Consider the following 26,613-nt stretch of genomic DNA (forward strand, 5'->3'; position numbering starts at 1 on the left):
CCCAGACTGCGAGAGGGCACAGGCCGGGCTGGGGGACCCCCCGCCCCCGAGTGCACAAATTTTTGTGCACCGGGCCTCTAGTTTTGTAATAATAAGACTGGCGCATGCAGAGGTCTAGTAACCTCCATGGTTTTATGCAGTGTAAGCGATGAAGTCCTCACAGTGTGGATTACTGTACCATACTGCCACGTTGCTCAGCAGGATAATTTCAAAAACACTATGACAACTCAGAGCACAGTAGGTGTAGAAGCTCATCCCCAGACCCTCAGGCCAGGGATTTTTTTAAGGCCATCTCTCTTCTGCTTTTAGCTAGTTAGACATTGTGGTACTGTAGGCTAGACCATTCAATATGTTTCAGCCTTCTTTCTCCTTTACTTCCTGAACCATAGATGCTGGAAAATATCAAAACTACATTTCCCAGACTCCCTTTCATCCAAAATCTTACATGTAACCCAGTGAAGGGAAAAAAATAACAGCTGGACTGAATATAGGACTCAGCCTCAGGGACGCTTGAGCATAGTTTGATCGCTCATCCAACTTCTTGTAATAGCAACTAAGGAAATGTATCCATTACTGTTAGATGAGGGATCCAAGGATGTTCCTAAGTAATGTGGTTCCCGGTTGTTGTACGACCTGTAATTGATGGACTGTAGCTGAATCTGAGAATTGAAAGCCAGGCCTTCAACCTTCTGGGGACAAGATGATTAGCAAAGGGTTCAAGCTCAGGGACCCCAAATGCTGTGACTTCCCTGTGTGATGCAACCTGCATTCACTTTAGCTTCCTGTCATTTTTTGAGACCAAAGTGTGTCCCTAGTTGTGATCTGGAAAATGCTATCCCATATCCATAATTAAGGTTAAATAAAATTATGCTGAGTTAAGTATTTTATGATGAACTCAATTCTTCCAACACCAAAAAAAAAACAACAAAAAACACCCATAGAGTCAGATAATTGGGGTTAAAGATATTTTCTATGTGTGAATTCTTTGAAATACCATAGAAGTGAGGTTTCACCACTGAGGAAAAAAAAAGATTAAATGGCAGTATTTCATTGACCTTGACCTCAGAATAATGTAGAGAAGTGAAGTGATTTGTGGATTAGAGCCATGATTCAGCAAATATTATAATTGACTTGCTTTGCAAATTAAATCAACCAAATAGAGTAACTACTTCCTTTACCACTTCTGTTACACTGTACAAGGTGCACAGATACCAAAATAACTGCTTAACCCAGACTGTTTTAGTTCATACAGCCTAAATTCTTACAGCTAGCTAGGGAAAAGAAAATTCTAGATTATTCATGTGAAAAGAAGAGAGGCTAAGGGTGGATTAGTGCAGTGGTTCTCAAAGAACAGTCTCTGAACCAGCTGGATCAGCATCACCTGGGAACCTGTTAGAAATGCAATTCCTCAGGCCCATGCAAAACGCTCTGATTTTAAAAACTTTCAATCCAGGGGATTCTTCTGCATGGAAAAAAATTGAGAACCACTGAATTAAGACTTCCCATAGTCTATGGGTTTCATTATTTCATCCATTGAGTTCAGGACTTTTACCATGTGTGAATTTGGTAACATCATAGCCAGTTATCTGACTGAATTTCATTTTTTCATCTTTTTTTTAATACTCCCAGGTAGAAATATAAATAACTAAGGAAATAGATATGACAGTAATTAATGTTGGGAGAATTAGAAGTCATGCTTCCTTAAGCTAGATACTATACCCCTTGGCCAATTGATGGTTTTCTATAAGTCTGTCAGGTTTCAAAAATAATATTCATAAAGTTAATTCTATTGTGTGCTATGGGTAAAGAGAGAGTGAAATGACATAATAGTATGGGAATTCTGTCTATTTGCTTCAGAGCAATAAAATTAGTAGAAGAGGATGTGTCTATTGTATTATTAAATGGTTCCCAAAAAGCAAATTTTGGGAAAATTGAGTGGATCCAAAGAGAAGAGTAATGTGGAGATTTTTACCACAGATTCCATTTTCAGAGAGATGGTGTCTAATTCTGCAGCAAAAATATGATAGCCTGTCTCTTCTTCAGAACCCCTTTGCTCCCCCAGCCTGAAGCAGGAATCCTGTGAATAAACCTAATACATTGGTGGAGAGTGAGGCAGCTCTGAAATATAAAGCCAATTACTTCATTCAAGCCACCTGGTAGGGCAAGTACCGCTTTGTGGCCAGGCAAAGGAAGGAGGGGAAGGACCTGCCAGCTAACCTTGAACAAACATACCCCTAGACCAGTGGTCGGCAAACTGCGGCTCGCGAGCCACATGTGGCTCGCGAGCCGCAGTTTGCCAACCATGGCCCTAGACAATCAGCCCCACTTAAAATTAAAGTTTTTACTTTTTATTAAAACAAAGGATAATTTTTCCATATGCCCTATACCAGTGGTAGGGTAAAGAGAGGGTGAAATGATATAATAGTAGGGGAATTCTGATAGCCTGTCTCTTCTTCAGAACCCCTTTGCTCCCCCAGCCTGAAGCAGGAATCCTGTGAATAAACCTAATTCATTGGTCAAGAGTGAGGCAGCTCTGAAATATAAAGCCAAAGAGGGCTCTTTCACCCTCTCATTAGTCAACAGAGCCAAATATCAACAGTACAACGATTGAAATTTCTTTTGAGAGCCAAATTTTTAAACTTAAACTATATAGGTAGGTACATTGTTATTAACTTAATTAGGGTACTCCTAAGGCTTAGGAAGAGCCACACTGAAGGGGCCAAAGAGCTGCATGTGGTTTGCGAGCCGCAGTTTGCCAACCAAGGCCCTATACCCACTTGAATGAATAGTTATCAGTACAATAAGAATTTGTTTTATTTAAAAATAGGTCTCCCTAATGCTTGTCCAAAATAACACTGAGACCTGGTTTCCAAGTGGCACATTTTGCTAAAAAGTTCTTCCTTAAAAAAAAATGCATGAAAAAGAGTAAAGCTACATAGCCAGGAGATTTTTTTTTTTTAATACAAGGTTTTGGAAAACTTATTTAACGTAATTGCATTCTATTTTGTGATTTATACTGTAACCATGGCATTTTCAAACAAGACAGGCAAATGATTCTGTACAAAGTTTTAATAATAATCACCAACATTAATTGAGCAATTAGCAGGTGCTTGGCTTTGCCTTAGTCCTTTTAATTAAATTGCATGATTTAAGTTTCAAAAAACCTTGAAGTAGGAACTTTCATTGCCCTCATTTTACAAGTGAGCAAACTGAAGCTTAGCGAGGGAATCTCACTTGCCCGTGCAGTAACTGGCAAAGCAGAGATTAGGACGGTACTCTCTCTCTCCAAAGCCCACCTTCTGTACCACTACAGGACTTCTCTGAAGCATCCTTTGACCTCCAGGGTCTTGTTTTTCTCAGTGACTACCTGCCATTCAAATGGACCTGTCTCAATTATCACCTCTGTGTGGGTGACAGCCTCTCCTTTAAACCTGTGAACAGCTTGTAAACATCAGCCTCCATCTCACCTGGTCTGTGATTTTTAGTCTCATCCTCAGAGCCTGAATTCTTTATAACTGGATCTCCTGGCCCCAGTTGTGCTCCTGCTCAGCCCTCCCCAGTCTCTCCTAGCCTTTAGGATGTCCTCCTGCCTTGGGTTCTCCCTCTTGGTGGCAGTGCCTGGAATCTGAGACCTGCTGGTTTCTCTCTGAAGCATGTTCACTGCACAGCTGTAAGGACTGGTGGTACCCTCATTGGTGTTCTATGGCTTTACCTGGGCTGGTTGTGCTAGCTTTAAAATAGCTTCAAAAGTGGGCCAATCGCAGCTATTCTCATGCTGGCCTGCATGGACACTGGGCTTTTCTGCAAAAAGAGACGCATATTTTCCCTGCTTAAGGGCCTTTCTATTCCTACAAGATGTTCCACTTAGTTCCTATATCTAAGAGACACTCCTAATTTTCATCCACTCTTAAAAATAAGAGCCTACATTTAGCAAATGCGACCAGGAGCCAATCTCTGGACCAGCTCCCTGAGAATCCTTTTTCTTATTCGAGCTCACAACCACTCCTGACACAGGAAGCACTCTTATGCTCCACTAGGTTTTAGAGAGCCATACAGCTCGTCCAGCATCACATTACAAATAAGAGGTACAGAAGCCAAGATTTAAATCCAGGCAGCCTAACTCCAGAGCCCATGAGCTCACGGATGCTGCTTCCCAGAGCCATGCATGACAGAAGAATCCACAGCCCCCAAATCAAGTAGGCTGTGCTAGACTAATTCTCTCTATTCCAATTCGTAGGTGTCTGCTGTCCCTAACCACAGGAATTAGGCTGCTCCTAATTCTGTCACTATTCTTTTAAAATATCAAAGTGCTATTTTAAAAAGGCAACAGATGTTTCTTCACATCTTGTTCTCTTGCAGTCCATGAAAAAGCAAATGAGGCAGGGAGAGCTGTTTTACAGCCCTTTCAATGGGCTTTTTCTGCCTCTGCTTAACCCCACTCAGCTTCTAAGGCATCTCTTTCCATATACCATTCTTGTTTTGTATTTTGAATGGAAAGAAAATACTAGAGGGAGAACTTTAATGAATTGTGATTCTGCCATTAATTGATATTTGTGCTACCTAAGTCCACACGTCAGAAGATGAAAAGGGCTTAACTCAAAATTTACATGATCATCTGAAGAGTTCTAAAACCCCAGGTCTTAAGTTCCATGCTATTTCATTAAGAAGAGGTTTACACTGCAAGAGGTGTTCCGTTTCCATAGAAACAACTGTGCCTGCATGACTCAACCATGCTCTTTTAAATGAAAGTGCAACTACATTTCTTGTAACGTTGAATTCTCATTTACTCTTTACCCTGAAGCCTGTCACTCCATCTTTCTACCTACTTATTATTCGTCCAAGTATTTCTTCAGACACCTAGTGTGTATCTATTTTCTGCCAACCACTGGGCTCTGTGGTAAGTGCTTTAGTAGGATGTCAAGTGCTAAAGGAACAGAGAGAAAGGGGAATCTAGCTGGAGTCAGGTAGGGACAGGGTAGGAAAATAAAGCTTCAGGGTGGTCAGGATATCTAGACTTGCTTTAATGAGTGAAATAGAAGGTTGTTGGTGACTGAATGGTTGGGCAATGAAGGACAGTTCTCAAAGTTCTAGCTTGTACAACTGGGTATGTATTGAGGCTCTTAACCCAGATGATAGAAATAAGAGGGAAGATGAGGTGGTACAATGGTAAGTTTAACTTTGGACTGACTGGATTTCAGGTGTCTGTGCTACATGTAGTTATTAAAGGGACACTTGAAATTATGGAAGTGAAACTCAGGAAACTAGGTATAATAAACCACATATTTTCTTATTTTGCTCTCCCTCACAACTTCATGAACAGTGTCCTGCATACTATAGGCATATAATTCATGTCAATTCTAATTTCTTCTTCCCTTCATATTATGTAGCATTTATACAGAGAGATATAATAGAATGCTGAATGAAATATTAAATCTATATTTTTAATCAGGTCAAAAAGTCCACTAAGTGTAATAAAAATTCCCCTCAGCATTATAATTTCAATATCAAATGCAATATTCTTTTCATAATTGAAGCTATAACATCAAGAAATATCTTAACTATTCTTTGACAGGCAAGGCTACTTTCTGGTTTAAATAATTAGCAATCACTCTTGATAGTAATGGTGAACTTCCTGGGGCCAGCCAACAACAAAACAAATACAGTTTAGATTTAACAGCTGGTTTAAAAACATACTCATTTAAAAAAATAGCATAGTCAAAGGTGCAAAAACTGTGAAAGAGGTACTGAAAAAATGCACTGGATTAACATCATAACACAGTAAATGGCTTAGGGTATTCATGTGAGAGGGCCACATACAATAATTACAGAAGAGAATTAAAAATTTCACTGAGTCCTACATTCACCCATTTGAAATATGCATGTTGAGCTAGAAATACAACCTGGAAATAAATCTATTTTCAAAAGGCTGATTATTACCAAAAAATAATAAACCACAAATGGCAGTTCATGGAAATCCCAGGTACAAAGCAATCTGTCCTTGAATTCAAAATAATGCAAGTGCCATGAGATTCCTGGCTAAGGTAAATAGAATAAAAGAAACCCAATCCATTTGAAGGTGATTACCTCAAAAAGCTTAGCAGTGCCCAGGAGAGGGGACCCAGCCCCATTTGGGCTTAGGCTATTTTATTGTAATTCTCTCAATCAGAAGGGATAGCACTACCAGTTCCGCAAATAAGGTTAGACTACATTTTAACCAAACAACATATTTTAATGGTAATAACTTAGTGTTTAACCTAAGAACCAGAAGTATTTTAGTGGAACTAGGTTATACACATTCAGGCCTGGGGTACTGTTTGGAAGGGAAGAAGTTGTGATGGGAGAATGAACAATCAATTGGAAGCAAATACCTGGAGAAAATTGGAATCTTTCCACTAGAGCTGGTCATTTATTTATATTTAAACAGTTATCTACTCAAAGCGAGTCACAAATTGCTTGCAGGGAAGGAAAAAAAGAAAGACTTAGCAGCAAGTCAACTTTGCTGTTAATGAATGGGAGGTTAGAAACCCAGAGCATTGGCTCTATTATCTGCCAACAAGAACATTTCATGTTCAAAAAATCCATGAGGCTTTGAAGAGATATTTGATCTCCTTAGAAACTCCGATACATTTGAAATATCTGCCTGCTTTTCCCAGAGTCTATATCAATAACACTTTTTTAAAAACTCTAGCCAGTGCAGGGTAATAAATAACTCAGGCAAACAAAGACATGGGAAAAGGCTCAACCTAAATTGCATCTTTTCCCACTTTATGGATGTTTACACACTTGCAAAAAAAGAGACAATTCCTTTGTGGCGAGCCCTCACTTCTGTGCCCTAGTCCACTCACTCTTCCTCACCAAACATCCTCAATGCAGTGAGTTAGCAAAGGTGGATTCCTTCCTGTTAAGACAGTAACAGTGGTGATCACAAGGCAGCAATTTGCCATTCACCCCAGTGGTGGCCACATCAGACATTACTAATCAATCATGGCACTATGCTCCCTCAGAATCTGCTGGGTCACAAGGGTAATAAAACATCTCTACCTCCCTCCTCCAAGAGGCCACATTTTGACAAGAGTTGTCAAAACCAACTTGATAGGTTATCAATTATACCTCTACTTCTGTATTTAAATTAACTTGTTTAATGCATTTTGTTTTTATTCCCACTAACCGATCACTGACAAATATTTTTATCTAAATGCTGCATATACTCTTTTTTACACTTATTACTGACACCTTAATTGCTAATTAGTGAGATCATCAAGCAGGAGACATAAGTATTAACAGAAGTGCAAAGCATTGGGGGGGGATTAAATCAGGTGATAAAAATTAGCTGGATATATTAACAAGTATGGTGGCTGAAGTGAAAAATGAACATCAGAGGTATAGTGTGATTATTGTTAAAAGTAAAAAAAAGCTGCATTGACGGTATTTGTATGAGAACATTTACCAATCCTTGATGACTACTAGTGAAAATACTGTGGGATCACTCCTGTAGAGTTGGATAAATCCCAAGGGGTATTCCCCTTTGATTATGGGATCTTGAAAAGCAAATGTTTTACAACTTTAAGTAGTGAGTCAATCATGACAGAAAGGAGGACAAGATATGTGCTATTTTTTCTACAGGGCTACCTTGAGTGATGTCAGGGAGGCAGCTGGTGCTCCACCAATGCTGAAGACCAGTAGTTAGGAAGCCTGCACACAATGGCTCAAGATTAAGTTGGCAAAGACCTTAGCAGGAAAGCATTGCAATGTTAGGCTAAGAAAAAAAATTCTCCACAGTGTTGCTGAAAAATTTGCCAACTGGCTCTCAGGTAACTTTCTCAAGTGGACATATTTGTGTCTTCGTTCTTAATTCCTTTAGGTAGGTAGTAGTGCTTCATCGTCAGCCAGTCCACTGATTAACTGTCTTCATTTGCATTTTTTCAATTATAGGTAAGTAAACCTTGGGGACTCCCATGAAGGCTTAATTACAGTCCACACATTTTCTAAATATGGCTTAGGGCCATTTTTCTTACCATTAAAGGCAGTACAGTTTTTGTTCAGCCCAAACAAGGCATTCTTGCTAAACTTGGAATCCCAAGGAGAAGTAAGAGTATTGAGGTATGTTGGCCCTTGGAAAGGCATTGTTTAGGCAGTTCCCACCTCCATTTTCTATATTTCTTCCTCCCTGCACCCTTCCTTTTCCCACACTTTTCTGACTCATCCTCTCTGGGTCGTTCCCACATAACAACAAAACCATGAGAAATAAATCCAACAGGAGAATTACCAATGGAGTTTTAGGCTTCCACCCTAATTGGAAGATATTCCTGGGTAAGAAGACAATCTTTGTGTCACCATGGTACAAGGTTCATACCTTGTAGCAATTCTTCAAAAGGCTAAAGCTTCTTTTAGCCTTCCCTAGAGGGAGCCAGCTAGCAGAAGATCAGTACCTTTGATTCCTCTATTTCCCCCATTCTCCCTCCCTGAGCAATATCAACATGACTGGCAGACAAATCTAGGACAGTCATTGTCCAAGAATCCAAGAGAAATAAGTCTTCACAAAATAGGACATTGTCCAAGAATCCAAGAGAAATAAGTCTTCACAAAATGAATGAACAAGCCACTAATAGACCCTCCAACCTTGTAGGAATGTGCTGAAGGCTATTTAACACTTTACAAAATAGCTCCTAGGTTCCGGCACACACTGAGTGAAGAACAAACCACGAGTCCAGGACCACATCTTTGAGGGCTGGTTGGCGGAGAACTGTGCCTAGAAAGTAAGCATAATCTGAGAACCCTGGATGGCCCACACTGAGTGAAGAACAAACCACATGAGTCCAGGACCACATCTTTGGGGGCTGGTTGGTGAAGAGCTGTGCCTAGAAAGTAAGCATAATCTGAGAACCCTGGATTCTTCTTCTCCCTTCTTAAACTTCTCTTCACATTCAACCACAAGGAAATGGATAATTTAGAATTATTCCTGTGCTAGGGAAAGTCACCTCCCATCCACCCCATGCCCCTTCTCCTCATCGGGTGAGTGGAAAACGCTGGTAGAAGCCTCCATTGCTACCTGGGTCCTGGATGAAGAGAGTTGAAGAGCAGACTAGACCCCATCCCCCAGGGACTGTTTGCTGCCTCTCTTTAGGATCCTAGTTCCCTCTTCCTCGCCCCTTTCTTCCAACTCCTGTCCATTTTCTTTGCTCTGGTAAGATATGCTCCTGCTCTCCCTCCCTTTCTATCTTTTCCTTTCTTATGGTGCCTAGGCTCTGGACTCAGAACCCTAGTTCAAAGCCTGATTAAGCTGATCACTGGCTATGTGAACTTGAGAGAGCTAGTCTAGCTCTATCCACTTCAAATTTTTAAAGTGAAAGTAAAAATGAAAAAAATACCACACATTTATTTAAGTATTTAGGTATTAAATGAGATCATATCCTTCAAGCTAAGTGCTTAGAACATGGTAGGCCCTTAGTAAATCTTAGTGTTTATTGTTACTATGATTTATCTTTCCTTAAATAATTAAAAAAGGGTATCTTTAAAATTATATTTCTCTTAAGTCCTCCTCTTTTACTGTCTTTTTCAAGGTTCCCCCATCCAGCATTTGGAGTTCTGTCTTTTTATTAAACCAAGTATCATCTTGGCTTGCTCTCAATGCCTGAATATTCCAGTTTTAATGTGTTAGGGATAAAGGCATGAAGAAGTTTACAAGGGAAATACATAAGCACCAAAAAAATAGATCTGTATCTTTTCTAGTTTTACTATATTCTTTAGCTGAATGAAGGAAAGGAGGGATCAAGCTTCAGCACAAGAAAATGAGGATTTTGTGTAAAAGTGTGACACCCCAAATATCTAAGAACATTTTGTCTTCATTGAACCCCCATAAGCTCTAAAAGTAGAAAATCAAGATAGCTCTAATAGTAGAGAGAGGGAAGACGATGTTTAGAGGTCTAATTTAAGAAGCATAAAATATTTTACCCAACCAAGTATAGGGCCTAATTCCAAAAATGCAAGCTGTTCATTTTGGTTAAGATATCATTTCTTATTAAAAAGAAAATGATGTTATCTGGAAAGGGTAATACCTTAATTCATTAAAATCTCATATTGTTGTCAGAAGCCAGTTGAGAGTCCCAGCTACCTCAAAAATGGAGCCCTTACTGGCCTAGAAAGGCTCACCAATCACTGCAGATCAACCTTCCAAGCTCTGTGTTTTCTCTCCATCAAACACTTGGGTTCCCTAGACTTGTTTCTTAAAGTCTTAAATCTATTTTTCTGTAAGATATGAGCTATTTTAAATCTTTACCTCAGTCTTGAAAGGAGCACCTGCCTCTCCAGCTAAGTTGGCCTGTCTCATCATTAAATCCATCAATAGACTCCAGGTATTAAATCTACATATTCTTAAGAGGTTTGTGAATGGCTCATCAGACTAGTTTTCCAGAACATGCATATACCAATCTTGTGCCGTTGTACATACTGTGCTCACATTTATTAATCAAATAAGTTAGCAAAGGGCAGGTCTTGAGAAAAGACTTTCTAAAGAAAAAATCCAAGATGAATAAAAGTCAAAATCTAAGGAAGGACATTGCCTGGGCTATGACCTGGAAAGGCCAGGAAAAAGCAAGTAGGACAGGTGCAAAAAACCACAGTGGACAACATTAAGACAAGTCCATACTTGTCAATGCTCCAGGCCACTTTCAGAGCTAATAAAGCAAGGATGGTTGATGTGTGCCCAGTTGCTGTCATTTCTTCATTGGTACCTTTCGCAAGCATGCTCAGTCAATAACAGTACTTTGTTCTACTGATCCTAGAAATGCTCTGAGAATTCGTCTCAAAATATAGGCCAGGCAATTACTAGCAAATGGGGAAAGTTAGAAGTCAAGATAAAACTCATTCATCATCCCCTCTATTCTACTCCACCAAAGGCTATGCTTTGATTAAGAGTAGTATGTTAATATCATTTCTCCTTCGTTACAATAATTATCTTCTCACATGATTCATAAAGAATTATTTTTTAAGATATAATGCAGTAAATTGAAGTGAAATGATAGAAACATAAGTAACAAAATAATTCACTAACAAAATTTCAGCTCTTTTATTAAAGGAATGAGAATTTGGACAAGAAGAAATGAGTATCATTATTCAAGGGTTCACAAGAGGTCTTCCGTATAATGCATAGTTTAAAACCAGTAATTTTAATTAAATTAGTTTTAAATTTGAACAGTTGATCCATAGCTTTTTATAATTAAACACGTTTTTCTGCCTACTTTTAAATGTTTTTTGAGCAGATATAGAATAATGCCCTCCAAATCTTTTTCTTTCTTCCTGGTCACTGCTTTTCCCATTGTAAGATGTATACCATTTACCAATTTTATCACATATTCAAATAATTTCCATGTGCTCACAGTCAGATAGAGGTTTTCTATCTTTAGTTCAGGAGACAACTCAATGAGCTATAAGCATTAAGTCTTTAACTTCCATCTAGCTTACAATTCAGGTTCTTGCACACAAGTTGTTATTTATACAAATAAAACCCCCTGACATTAAGGAATGATCTAAGCTTCCGCAGAGATTTCTTACTGAGTCTTCTTAACATTCTTGGATATAGGCAAGAGCTCTAAGGTTAACGTCACACCACTACCCCAGACCTACTCCTCCTACAGTCTTCTTACTGTGTTATTGGTAACACAACTCTTCCAGCTGTTCAGGTTAAAATCTCAAAATCTTATCATTGCACCTTGTTCTCTCTGACCCAGCATCTTTGAAATACATCCATTATTTGACCTCCTCTCACCTTTTCCACTTACAACCATGGCCAAGCCATCAGCATCTCTTGTCAGAATTGTGCAATATCTTCCCCTAGCTTGTTTCCTTTCTTCCTCCTTTTACCACCTTTAGTCTTTTTATTTTTTAAGTTTATCTTTATTATTGAAAGCATTACAGATGTCCCCATTGATCCCTTCCACCCTGCACCACACTGTTGCCTTGAGTCTAGTTCATTGGTTCTCAACCTTGGCTGCACATTAGAATCACCTGGGAATCTTTTTAAAATCCTGATTTCTGGGTCTCATCCTCCGGAAATTCTGTTTCTTTGTTATGGGGTGGGGCCACAACATTAGTAACAAAGAAACAGAATTTCCGGAGGATGAGGCCCAGAAATCAGGATTTTAAAAAGATTCCCAGGTGATTCTAATGTGCAGCCAAGGTTGAGAACCACTGGTCTAGTTTAAATGGGAGCCAGAATAATCCTGTTAAATACACTCACATAATGTCACTTTTCCACATTGTCGAGTGGATTGCCATCTAAGTCAGAGTCCAAAGCTATCAAAATGGTGTTCCAGGTCATATACTCTGGTCCCCAATAATTCTGGTTTCTCCCTCATTCACTCCACTCCTAAATGCTGGTCCCTTGGCTATAACTCAGACCAGTCATTCCCCACTTCAGGACCTTTGTGTTTTCCCCTCTGCCTAGAATGCTCTTCCCCCAAATACCTATAAGTCTTGATCCCTCAACTTCATCAAGTATTTAACCAAGTATCAGCATCTCAGTGAGAACCTCACTTTTCAAATTGCAACTCTATTACTACCTTTGCCCCCTCAATTTGCTCTCTTCTGTCTTAATATTTTTTTTATAAACACATCACCATCCAAACAAGTATTTTCTTCTTAGATTTATTTTTCCCCAACCTCTGCTATATCTCAAACACCTAAAAGAGTGTCTGGCATCTAGGTCTTCCATAAATATGTTATTAAATAATTGCAGCTTTATGGATGAGGAAATAAGATGACAGAATTGTCCAAGGGCATAATGCCTAGTCCCATACTCAACTCCCTCATGTCTTCTACCTGTTCATTCTTCCATGGAAGATTATTAAAAGGCACGCTATTGACAGGAGTGTGGAATTTAGGGACATATTTGAGTAAGTAAAGTGTAGTCAAATGGTAATACAAATCTTATGACCTCTTTCTCTTACTGTGCCCTCAGTGGTAGAGTTTCAGGATTAGGCTCTCCTCATAAAATAATCACAATTTTATCCTTTGTGTTTATTGCTTTCAGTGTATAAAAGTCTGAACTTTATTTAAAGACTGTTTCCCCTATTAATACTATCAGCATGTATGAGACACTAAGGTGTGTTTGCTTGATGTCTTAATAAATGATCTTTAATCCTCAAAACCTATATAAGGTATATACCATCATTCCGTTTTTACATATGAGGAAACTGAAATAGAGAAAAGTTAACATTTTTGTAAACTTAGGTTCACAAAATTTATACTACCATCAGTCCACCGTGACACCATCTTCCCTGACCAGGACTTCACCATAGGCTGTGTCTGCTCTGAATTCTTTATTTCTGGCCATTTGTCTGGAGCTAAGCATGAGTTACTGTGGGTATTAACTGTTCACAGGGTTGAGTCATGTGACCAAGCAATAAGGAGGTGAATTTCCTTATGGCACAAAAGGAAAAATGCAACACCAATTTCCTACCTTGCAATCATGATTCCCATGAAATATCAACTAGGCAAGTACCAGGGACATCATCTTTTACTTACTATTTTCTTGCAACTAAAAATATCTACATGTTCAAAGAAGACTTGATAAAATAACATATAATTCTCACTTCTTCTAGTCACCATATAAGTCACTTTCTATTTAACCAAACATGAAAAATATTAATTCTAAATTTCTACATCATTGCCTTTTAGTCTGCCATACAGTGTACACTATGATATAATGTGAGGTTGATTGATATAGTTAAAAAAAACCACATATAGTTAGTATGTGTCAGAATGTGTAGATAATGGTAATAGCTATTTCCTATTCAATTACTAGTTTATGGAAGACAAAGCTTAGCAATGTCCTTACATTGCACAAAGTACAAGATTACCCATTAGAGAAACTGGCTCTAATCTAATCTTTCCTGTGCCAGTTAGACTGTGAAAGTTAGGGGCACTCTAGTAACCTCTCTGCACTTTTATTTCTTCAACTGTAAAGTGGGGTTATTAATATTCTATATTTCATCAATTATTCTGAGATCCATGTGGGAAGGCAAATCTAAAACACCGTTTAAAATTTAAATAAGTATGTCACTTTAAAGTATTATTGCATAACCTCTGGGTACCATTGGAAGTCCTTTTAAAATCTTCACCATAATTTATTGGATCACCTGGGAACTTTAGGATCAAAAAAACTCTGCACAGAGAAGGTTATTCCAACAGACTATGGGATACTGTGAGGGTACCATAAGCCCTAGCAAAGCAAGAACAAGGTACTCTCAATAGGAGGCAAGCTTTCTTCTTCCATCTGACAGTGGGCATGACAAGGGATGAAGTATGGTTGGGGTAGTCTAGAAACAATCTCATTTTTCCCATTTTTGGAGAATGATTAAGAAATGTGAATCTCAAATAAAACAGGAAACTTCTTTCAGAGACCTAAACACTGGCTATGGAGTGCAGCCCAAAAAAGAGATGCAGAATGTCAACTAAAAATGAGGTAAACCATTCTTGTCATATAAGTAGCCAGCTCATCCATGGAGCTGTTCTTGGTGATTCCAGCTCAATTCTCATTATGTTTCTTGTTAGAATCAAATAGTTAGTTGTTTACTTGCTGCTTTCCCTTCAAAAACTTTGTGATACGTTAAAGTCTTGTCTTGAGTGTTAGGTTTCTGGCCACTTAGGAACAAGTACTTCCTAGTGCTTTACTGGCATGTCCATAAGCATATGGGATTGGGTGTTCATGTCCCCAGTGTTTAGGCTGCCTCTTCAATTGACCGGCCTACTCATACAAGTCGATTAGTACTCTCTTCATTTGGTAAATGTGCTTTGGATGTTTTCCGGATTCAATACATATTGAGCATCCCAAGCAACTAGATCTTTCCTGTATGTTGTTACATCACATAATCCTCACCAAGGAAAAGTGATCCATCACTTTATCCTCACTATTCAATAGATAAAGAAACTGAAGCTTAAGGAAAAGCAACTGGCTAGCTAATAAGACAATAACCAGGGATTTAAATGCACGACTTCAGTTCCCAGGCACAGGGTATTTAGCTGTATACTTAGCTCTGACTGCTTTGGAATACAGTAAGGAGAGAAGGGCATTTAAGGTGGTTCCCCTGAGAATCCAGGGAACTTCTCCATAGAGGTGCCTGCCAGGCTTGGCCTGGTTTGGAACCTCACAGTCTGTTTCTCCCAGACTGTGCTTTTAGGGAAAATGCAGCCAAAGCACCAGACCGTTCCATCTAAAACTGGAAATATCATCTCTTTGGTCCAACAAAGTACCTCTACACCTGGACAACATATTGTCTGTTCCTTTGCAAAAGAGGTTGAGCTATACAGGGAACTTTCAAAACCACAGATTAAAGGCCAGACTATCCTCAAAAGACTGAAAATGCATAACAGTATTGCCACAAATCATAGAAAAATATCAGTTGGGTCCCTTTAAAGCAAGCCTCAAATCTACGATATTAGAAATTTTCTTTGAAAAATAAAAGTACTTCATGAACTTCTGAGAAAATCACAACTTTTCACCAGTGAAGAAAGATAAACATTAAAGGGCCAGAGAGCATCTGGGACAGTAACTTGCCCCTACTAAAATCATGCTTAGTATTAAGATGAAAGTTTCCTCAAGGCACAATCCCTACCTTGGAGTCCCTGTGAATCTAGCCTTTGACAAAGTTAAATCACCTCCATATTTATAATGATATAAAGACCACCTCATTATTTCTTTACCTGATATACTAAAACATGCCAAGGAAAACTCTTCAAAAATGCTACAGCTACATCTTTGAAAGAAGTAATCTCTGTTATATTTGGACTCCCCACCTGTTACAGTTCTCCAACTTTCTCTTTAAAAACATTCATACTAAGGTGTGAAACATTCCATTTCCACCTATAACTTGATTTCAAGGGCTCACTCACATTAATTTCAGCATTGCAGAGCTAAATATCATCTTAAAAATACCTGCATAAGTAATTTGCATCTCAATGAGACCATCCTGCTCCATTTCTTAATATGATTTTTTAAAAATATAAACTGTTACTGCTACTTTTCCTTATTTTTTTTAAAAAAAAGTACTTATTTGTTCTCATCAGAGAATAGCTAAAGTGATATGCAATGATCTGTGAAAAGGATTTGTTTTATTAAAAAACGTGCTATAAAAACAATTGTTTTAACTTCAATTTCTTGCTTTTTACAAACAAGGATATTGAAGTCATTTTTGCCTTGTTTAAAGTTTTAAACAACATTCTGCCAAAGCGTTTAAATGCCTTTGAGAGTAAAATTGCCTGTGCCTTTAAGACAGGAAGATTTGGGGTAAGTAAGAATGGAGGTAAAGACTTCGAAAAGGTATATTAAGATTATGGCCAGAGGATGATTGTGATGGGTTCTCAGGAGTCTTGCTCTAGGAAAGTTTCCAACCCCTCTCTGATGCCAGGTTGGGGGTAGGAAAATGGTACAAGACACTGGAATCATTGTATCTGCCATCTCCCACCCTTTCAGAGGGAAGAGGCAAATGCCTCCATTTCAGATAGTCTGTAAGTTCTAAGTAAAAGGTCGGATTTCAACCAGACCTATGGTTCCTCTCTGGGGTAATTTTGTCTCTCCAACCTAGGATACATTGGGCAATGTCTGAGGACATTTGATTATCACTACTGGGAAAGAAGACAACAGAAATGTCTACTAAGAATCCTATAATGGACAACCACAACAAACCATTGAAACTAAGAATTATCCAGACGAGGCAAGAGGCAAGGTTAACATAGCCTAATGGAGCAAGTCAAGAGGTTTCTTAGGAAAGGGCTGAAACTGATGCCAAATCCTGGAAAGCTCTCACCATAGCTCAGAGAGCTTTCCTCCCTCCGTTTCCTAGACCTTTATTTTTCAAAGAGTGATCCATTAGTCAGGTGCGTGAGAAACATTTACGAACCAAATACAGATTCCTGATCTCTGGCATGACTTTCAGAACTGTGAAGGCAGAGCCCAGGAATCTCCATTTTAATCTGCTACCCAAGTGAATCTTCTACACATTAAAATATGAGAACAACTTCCTCACTTCTCTATTAAGATCATTCCCTTCTGTATTATTACCTATCTGTAAGCAATTCTTCTAGGACTCCCAATGCCAAGAGAATGTAATCTCTATGAGGGCAGGACTTTAGCTGGTTGTTTACTGCTCTATGTCTAATGGCTCAACTGGAGTTGACATAATGAGAGAACAAGAGGGTACCTAAGTCATCCAAATTCTGTCTTTTATGGGGAGAGACAAGATAATGGAAAAACATTAGCTACCCATTTAATTTATATTTCTACAGTCTAGGTAATGTGCTAAGTGTATGGCACATACTAACACATTTAATTTTTATATCAATGCAATAAAACAATTATAAATATCATCATTTTACACATGAAAAATGGGATTCATAGAGGCCAAGAAACTTGCTCAAGGTCATACAGTAACTATTGGGATTCAGAATTTAATTCATGTTCTATTCAATGGAGAAGAACTATGAACCCATGCCTAACTCTCCCCACTTTTTTTTCCCAGATTCCTCATATGATGTAAGAAATTGTTGAAGTGAGGAAACAAATATTCCTGGGAAATCTCCTGAAAGGGGGCTAACAGCTAAGCAGCCCACTGTTTTTGCTCTCTTCCCGCTTTTCTTCTTCCTATATGGGAAATGGTAAGGTGGGGAATTAGCAGTCATCTTAGACTGAAAAGTGAACTTGAGAATAGAAGCCCCATATTAAGTAGAGCAGACCATAAAGTCAGAAGGGGCCTGAGTCTTTGATGCTAGACTCTGGGCTTACTCTACTGACCCTGAATTATACAGACCTTCTTGAGAGAGAGACAAACTCTATTTGGATAATTTATCCTATGCAGTTGTAATTAAACCTAATTAAAACATGTGCAAGGCTTTATAAAATTACTAATACTATTATTTGGTGTTAATAATTTAGGATACTTAAGTATAAAGCAAAATTTAACATCTACATAGAATAAATATTTTAATATATCATGACCTTTATGTGGGAGGGCAAATGAAACCAACCATGGGACTGCGGCCCTTACTTTCAAATTCTTTTTTAAAGTAAATGACTAATTTGATTCAGTTCTTTTGGAAGAAATTCTGTATGTATCCATACCATAATCTTTTTTTAAAAAAAAAAAGTCTACTTAATGTACCAAAATTTTAAAGTAAATTACAAAGAAATTTGTTAGCTAGAAAAAAATGAATTACTTCATCTTTGGCCCCAAATCTTAATACACTTTGCAGTCTAATATTTAAAATAAAGTCACATGCTTTCAGGTAGGAACGCATGAATGAATTAATGATAGACTTCCAAATCATTTATTGGGATTTTTCAGTGTGATAACATTACATTGGCAAAAAGAATGGCAGAGAAGCTAATGTATTAGGCACATATTATGTGCTCCTTGTGCAAAGAACCAGGGGAAAATGAACATTCAGATACATTTGCTATCTTTATGGAGCTTACAGGCTAATTGGGAGACATCACATTAAATGCTATTACATTGCAGTGTCATAGCAGGAATGACAGACAACTCATCATGCCGTGGAAGAATATCAAGGCAGGCTTCCAGAAGCCCTTCAATGTACCAACCAATGACTGTGTGAGCTCCAGGTAGTTACTTAAATTCTCTGAATCTCATTTTCCTGATATTTTTAATGGAAATGACAGTGTCTCCTCTATAGGATGACTGTAAAAACAGACTGCATTTAAAATGCTTAGCACAGGGCCAGGAACATACTAAGTCCTCACGGCATCCTAGGCAGTATATTAATAATTGTGACTTACTAGGGTCCAAGTGGCACTACTATTCCAATTTATAAATCAGAAGTGAAAGCACAGAGATTCATAATATTGCACAATTTCCCCGCGACCGTAAAACACACAGTTGATTTCCAAATTCGCATCTAACAGCAGCACCTTGCTCAAATTTTAACACCTACCTTAAGAGAAAAGGGTATCCTCTAACTTATTTTTCAGATCTCTGGCTTCAAAATCATGTTTCTGTTACTGTTCTCTGCTTGGCTTTTATTCAGGTAAAAGGCTGGACCTTGTGGTTAATAATTTTGCCTGCACACATTCTTAGAACCACCTAAGGTTATATTTGCCTGGGTCGGTGTGATAAAGGCAATCACAGAGCTATGCATCAATGCTAAGAAAACTAAAAAAAAAGTCTTTAGGTCCTCATGCTAAAATTCCAAATTTAATTTACTCAGTTAATGGCAGGCATTGGCATCCTACCAGTCAACTGCTTTTAGAATCTGACAGTATCACCATCTCCGCCAAAGAAGTTGCTTCAGTTATCAGCACAAACAGATAAATATGGAGAAAAAGCAAGGAAGCTCTCAAAAAGCTTTACAAAAGATTCTGGTGATCTGGAACAGTGAAACTATATGTAAAACAATTAGGGGGTTGAATCCAGAACTACTGTAATCTGAGACCTATCTTCTTCCAGACCAGCGTTCATTCTCACACCTTAGTCAAAGGTAAGATACCTCTGTCTTCTTACATCTTTGAACAATTGTATAACTTTCTACACAGACTGACAGGCATAGGATAGCAGCTGTTACCATCAGAGAAAAAAATTAGCACTTCTAAATGATTATTGATTCAAACATATAGTTATGTAATTAATATACTTTGCAATATAAACCATAATGTAAGTCAGGCCCTATACTGACTGGCAGGACAGCCTGACTTTTCTAATCATGACAGGAATGTTAACATATACATTTACTACTTTTCCAATGAAGTTCACCTAATTAAAATTGTAAAGTAGCCAAATAGCTCTACCAAAGAATACCATTCAGAAACAAACACTGTCCCGGACGGTTGCCTCTACCCCTTATCCTGGCAAACTTGAGAGCTGAGGAACAACTTAGCTCTGACCTTCATTAACTCCTTATACTGGAGCAGGACAATGAAATAGGCAAGATGGGCCCTTAAGGTGTATAGTTTCATGCCTTTCCATCAAGGAGATTTAAGAGCATCATTCAGTAATTCTTTATACATAATAACCATCGTCTTTGAAAGTTCTTATGCTTAACCAAAATTCAAACCAGTTTTCTCAAAAACATTCTTAGTTTACTTTTAAGTCCACAAACGTACTTTTTCCCAAGTCTTTTAATCTTAATATTTGAATAACTTTTTCCTGAATTTTCTTTCAAGAACATCTAAAAGGATAATATGATAATTAGACCAGATGTCCTTCCAGACAAAGCCAGGGCTTTTTTCCTGAATTTTCTTCCAAGAACATCTATACTAATAAAAGGGTAATACGATAATTAGACCAGATGTCCTTCCAGACAAAGCCAGGGCTGAGAGGGAAGCCCGGGTCCCAGGTGCCTGCCAGCAGTCAGAGGGAAGCAGGTGCCAGCAGTCAAGGGAAGGAAGGCCTACTCTTGCATGAATTTCGTGCATCGGGCCTCTAGTAGATATATAATGAGTCAGTTTTGTTGTCTTGTAGAGTTTCCAAAACTTTGCTGTGAAAATGAATCACCTGATATGGGTTGAGGGTCATATGGGACATTTAACTGCAAAATCCAAGAACCTACTCTCTACAATGCTGGATTCAAGAGATCTACAGCATGGCCAAGGAGTCGACATTTTAACAATCTTCTTCCACTCCTTGCCAGGTTTAGCATGCAGATGATCTTCCAGCCATTTTGAAAAACACTCATTACAGTCAGAAAGGGATTGAAAACTTTGATATCCAGCTGCCACCTGTCTTTTTAATTTCATCTTTCACTTTTCTCCATCTTTCTACCCATCTCTGACATCTGCAGGTCCAGTCAGCTCAGAATACATCCATGCCATAATACTGTGATATTTTTGTTTCTCTCTTGGGCTAGTCCAGTGGTCGGCAAACTGTGGCTTGGCAAACTGCAACTCATGAGCCACATGCGGCTCTTTGGCCCCTTGAGTGTGGCTCTTCCACAAAATACCAACTTCTGCGCATGGGCCACGAAGTTTCAATCACATTGGACATGCGCACCCACACATGGTATTTTGTGGAAGAGCCACACTCAAGGGGCCAAAGAGCTGCACATGGCTCACGAGCCGCGGTTTGTGGACCACAGGGCCAGTCCTTTCTCTCCGCCTCTACCTGGAAACACCTATCCACTTATATAGGAAGGCTTAAAAAATAGTACCTTCTTTATTAAGCTTCTTCTTCCCCTTCTCTATGGGATGCCCCCATCATTTTGTATATACTTCAGTTCAAGTGATTATTATAATCTATCCATACTAATGCCATGTCCATCCATAGGAGAGTGAATGCCACATGTTATTTACCCAATAAATGTTTGTTGAATGGTAAACCTAACAGATTCTAATTTTTCTAAAATTACATCTTAGGGACATTAGGGAAGGTGGGAACAGTTGCCATCCTTGTCACTGTTTTCTTGAGACAAAAATAACTCTAACATTTCTAACTTTCTTTAATAATCTATATTACCCCACAAAGTTTTAGTAGGTCCTACTTGGACTTTTTTGGGAGAAATTTTTAAGAGTGTTCCTGTCTTTGTAAAACTGATATTGATCTTGCTACTTCATCATTCCCATCTAGACAAATTTAGCTTTTAAAAGTGACTTCCTGAGATAATATATTCTAAAAATCATGTTTATGTCATGATAGGAAGTTAAGAAACATTTCACTGGACCACATATACCAAGTCCTTAGAATCTGGGATAGGGGTAATGCAGTTTTCTTCATGAAATTCCAGTCTGTCAGGAAGGCCAAGGTAAGAACTTGGAAGGCCAAAGAAAGAACTTGGATGGCAAGAAATACAAAAAACAGTGCCCATTATGGGATGCAAAGTTTACACTGCAAATCATCTACAACAGAGAGGCTTTCAAACGTAAGCGTTCTTCTTTGTCAAGGTGGGCAAATCATGCCCAAATCAGTAACCTCTTTCCATGTGTATGGGGGAAAGAGACTTACATAATCATGTTTAATTTTGCTTAGTGTTAAAACCTTCTCAACCTGGCTATTTGAGAGCAGCATCTGACATGATTCTGGCTCAGGGCTCAGAGAAGCTTCTTTTTGCTTTGGAAAACCACCCTGGCTACATGGATTCTCCTTAGCTAATGGGCATTTTCCATGATCATCGACATTTCTAAACCTGTCAATGATAATCCCAGAAAGTCTACGAGCTAGAGTTTCCTTCTGTCCTTAATTCCTTCCTTTTATTCATTTCTCTTCCACATTTGTGGCTGCGAGTTATCATAATAATCCTTGCAATTCACTCACTTGCAGCCTCCTCCACTCTTCTAAACAGGTATATCACATACGGTAAAGTCAGCACACGATTAAGGGGGAAGGGGCACATATGGGACTGGACTATGAGCAATGACTTTGATTTTGACACATGGCAATTCTAAACACAAGATATCCTTTGTAACATTTACAATTATGTGGTCTCGCTGACCTGAAATGCTTCCTTGCTGTCCTTTGTATGACAACACAAATCTAACCCACTCTGTTCAAAGTTAGCTGACAGCCTCAGCTTCTCAGAAAGCCTTCCCTGTGCTATCCAGCCCACGCTGGTCACAGGGATATTTGAGATATTTCTTGGTTCTTTGACACTTAACTGTGTTCACCTCCAAAGTTGACACTTGGCATGTATCTAGACTCCCCAAAAGGTTGTACATTCCTCAAGAGTAAGAAACAGGCTATACATGCTTCTATCTCCCATAGCACATAGCTCAGTACCCACCAATTCCCAACTCATCAACCCGTCCCAACACCACAATGAAATTCTTGCAATATTGCATAAGTAATTTTGAATGTTAGAACCTCAATGAGACCTAGCTCCATCTATTCCTAGTAGACAGGGATTGTTTTAAATCTCAAAAATCAGAATAACATAAAAATTACAAAGTTAAAAAATAAATCGATTTTCTAAATCAACACATAGCTAATTATCATTGGCTTGATACTGTCCATTTAAAAATATATAACCCACTTAAATTATTAACCAAATAATAGTACATCAGATATAGGATACACTTTAAAAATATAGTTTGGACTAAAATTTTCTTTCTGATTGGACTAATTGTGGGACCTATAAAAAAAACAACAACAAGTCTCATCAACAATTTTTCCCCATAAACCATTTCTTCAAAAATATATGATAAAGCCATAGATTTTTAGAGCAGAAATACTTTAGGATATATCCATTAGATCATCTATCATCATTTTACAGATGAGAAAACAGGGGCCCAAAAGACTTAAGTAATTTATGTTGTTACCTAATTAGGCAGTGACAGAAATAGGACCAGTGTTCAGATCCCAAATTAATGCAACTTCTGTTCTACTTCACTGTTTCATTTAGAGCACAAATTATGTGTATGTATTTTTAAATTATAACTTAAATACATACAAAATGAATTTTAAAAAAACACTGAACACCACTATAAATGACACATGCACATGAGGATAAACAAGTGCATACACAATGCATTCCATGACATACTCTCTAAATTTGCACAAGCGCACAACACAACCGTTCTTAACTCACGAAGTTTAAAGATGACTGTATTCCAAGGGTTTGTAAAATATGAGCATTTCTTACCTGGCAGCTGTATGAGGGTTGATAAAAGACATTAAAAACTTGAGCTATGATTAGACATCAGATTTTTTTCTGGCACTGAAAGTGGGCTTGTACTGGTGTTTCAGGGGTCTAGCATTTTTAATGGGAGGTAGGCCATAGACTTGAGGTACCCAACATACATCACCCAACATATGTGATGTTACCCACACTGCAATACTAAGCTGACGGCAGGTGATTATCACCCAGATCTTCCTATTGGCCAGTCCTGGCTCTATTTTTCCTTATTGTACCTGAAATCACCACCATTGCAGTCATATTAAGTTAGAAAACTTAGGTGGGAAAATTACTCCAGAAATCACCACACTGCTCCACCCCAGGTGACAAAAAGGGCAGTATCAGCTCCAGTCCATTTTTGGACTATTGATTTTGAGCTGTTAAAATGCCTAAGTTGGGGAGGAGGGGTGGGAAAATCTACCCATAACACAAAAGCTATTGATGAGAAAGGACTCCTCCTTTTAAACTGCCCCCAATTCTTCAAAACCAATATCCACATTTAGCCAATTAACTGGGGATGCATATCTACTTTGAAAAAATAAGTGATACATTCTTAAAATATTTCATAATACTCCTGACCCACAGGAGGATGTTTTTATCCCACCTCATGAGAAGTAACAGGGCCTCAGGTTCTGATGTTCAAATCCTTTCCAAAACACCCACCCTGATGCTAAACAACCCTTACCGATTTAACCACCTCTGTGAGCTTCCTTTGCCCTTTTATATAGAAGCTGACATCTTGACAGTTTTAATAGGTACCTAGGAGTGAACAAGGAAGGTGGAGGAAAATGCTCACTCCAGTTGATCTTTTCTTTCTAAATACTAAGGCATATAAAAGAAATAATCAGTAACAGAAACCCCAATGAAACAAAGGACCACAGCTTTTCAAAGCCCATAACTACCAAGGAATCACACCAAACAGCATCAATATTATGACATGCAACAACAAAAAGGTAGCAAATTGGGTTGTGACACTTTGTAATGTGGCTGTACCCTTCATCTTGCAAGAATGGTGACTCTCTTTAAAAATAAATATATTAGTCTTTGCATTAGAAACACTTTCACTTGTTTATATCAACACCAAAATTGTTGGCAACTCTTACGTATCAGTTTCTTCACCATTTTAACCCACAATTTTGGAGGAGCAGACTGATTCTCTGGGCAAACATCAATAAAGGCTATTCTGCGATCCAGAAATCTTTCAAATGAAGAAGAATGCATTCACCTAACTAGTCCTCCTTAAAGAAGCTCACTGAAGGACTACAGAATGAATTCATTCCTCATCCGCAATGACTTTCAGTCCCCATGGGAAGGAAGACTCAGAAATAGAGGAATGAAAATACCAGTTTCATTTCTCAAGTTTAGATCACAGTTGAAGAGTGTATCTGTGCTGTAGAATCCTTCATCTATTAGGAGAATAAATAAGTAGATCCTTTCTCCAATGTTGGTTAACAGTAAGTAAAGAGGGCCTGAGTGGCCGCATCTTTACCTCCTTAAAACCCCATTTTCCTGCTTTCAAAAGTAATGTTTACAATGAGACAGATTAGATTAGAAAGCAAAGTTACTCACCATGGAGGAATCACTGCTTCCACTGATCGGAGCTCCCTCAGCACAGGTTGGGAGGTGGGTAGAAAGTTGACTAGCCCTGCCCCCATCTATGACATCACAATCTACCTCATAAAAGGTAGTGAAAGTGTTCTGAACTCCTGTCTGATTTCCGAGAGATACAGAAAAGAGAGCATGAGAGAGAGAGCAAGAGAAAAAAATAAAACGTACCCTATTGGGAAGGGATTAGGGACATGGAAGAGGGAGTGGGTAATCGGGAGAAAGAGGCATATGAAGGAATTAGGTGCTGAAAGAGATCGGTGGGCCTCTGTGATATTAAACAGCCCGGCCACTAGGATTTCTCATTGGTTCTCTTGAACAGGTATATGGACCACCTGAGAGAAGGAGGATGAAGAAGCACCCTGCCTTGCCAGGCATTGTAGGGACAACTGTAGTGGGTTCAGAGGGGGTGAATCCCCTATTTAAAGCACTGAAGATCACCAAGAGAGAAAGCAAGGGCTGAAGCTCTTAAAGCCTGGAACGGTACAGGGGGAGTGTCAGATGCCTTTCTTGGAAGTTCCATTGCCCTGCTGTGTGACCTTCACCAAGCCCTCGGGCCTCTGCACATCCAGCCAGTAATGACACTAAGGGGATACTTACCTCTGTTATTGGAATCACTGAAGAACTAAGGCATTCATTGTTGCTAAAATTGCAACTCTTTTTACTCTTCATTTTTGCACCCATGGGTGAATTTTGTGATAAGCACAATTTCCAAGATAAGCCAATGACCAATGCCTATTTCTACCTTTAGGATGTTAACTTTGACATAAAATATTACTGACAGTCTTGACTAAATTTTTCCATGTATACTGAATATTACATACATATAAAGGGGGTCCACCTTCAAAACTGGAGAAAAATCAAATACAGCATGATTTCTACAGTCATAAGATCCCCTGCACTGCTGCTCTGAGAGGTCAAGTTTAAGTGACTCAGTGATGTGAAGTGACCAGACATTTTTGTCACATGCACTTCTGCTATAGTCATCTAGTTATACCTCTGAATCTATTTTTTTTAATCAGCTAAGATGGAAAATTATGTGGAGAGAACTGGGGTTTTTTTGTTTGTTTTTTACAAATGAAGATTTAGAAGTTTAAAATGTGAACTATTCTAAGTTGTCAATTGGTTATTACAATAAAATAAATGGAAGGGGTGACACTGAAGAGCAGGGAGGTCCAGAAACCATCCACATCCAGAAGCCAGATCTCTCTCTCCATAGAAAATATTTTAGTAAAAATAAAGATTCAAAATAACAGCTGTAATTCATGACATAATAAATGAGTGATGCCTAGTTGGCTGTTTCTGTATGCAGATGAAATTCCCAATTTGGAATTATTTCCTTCTGTTTTAAGTCAATATAGTTCTATTTCTAGTTCTGTCATCCTTAACTCACTGAATAGA

General features: G+C 38.5%; 1 protein-coding gene across 2 annotated transcripts in view; it reads right to left on the reverse strand.

The window, feature by feature from the left end:
• Positions 1–26,613, reverse strand: part of CTNNA2 (catenin (cadherin-associated protein), alpha 2) — a 1,155,525-nt gene that overhangs the window by 3,570 nt on the left and 1,125,342 nt on the right. The window contains exon 18 of one of the 2 annotated variants that reach the window (XM_005884742.2): positions 25,177–25,317. The exons of the other annotated variant lie outside the window; for it this stretch is intronic. Coding sequence (XP_005884804.1) covers positions 25,177–25,317 — 141 coding nt within the window. The remainder of the gene's footprint in view (positions 1–25,176; positions 25,318–26,613) is intronic. 2 annotated transcript variants of the gene reach the window in all.

This window comes from Myotis brandtii, unplaced genomic scaffold (assembly GCF_000412655.1).
Source record: "Myotis brandtii unplaced genomic scaffold, ASM41265v1 scaffold850, whole genome shotgun sequence".
In the NCBI taxonomy this organism is placed as follows: domain Eukaryota; kingdom Metazoa; phylum Chordata; class Mammalia; order Chiroptera; family Vespertilionidae; genus Myotis; species Myotis brandtii.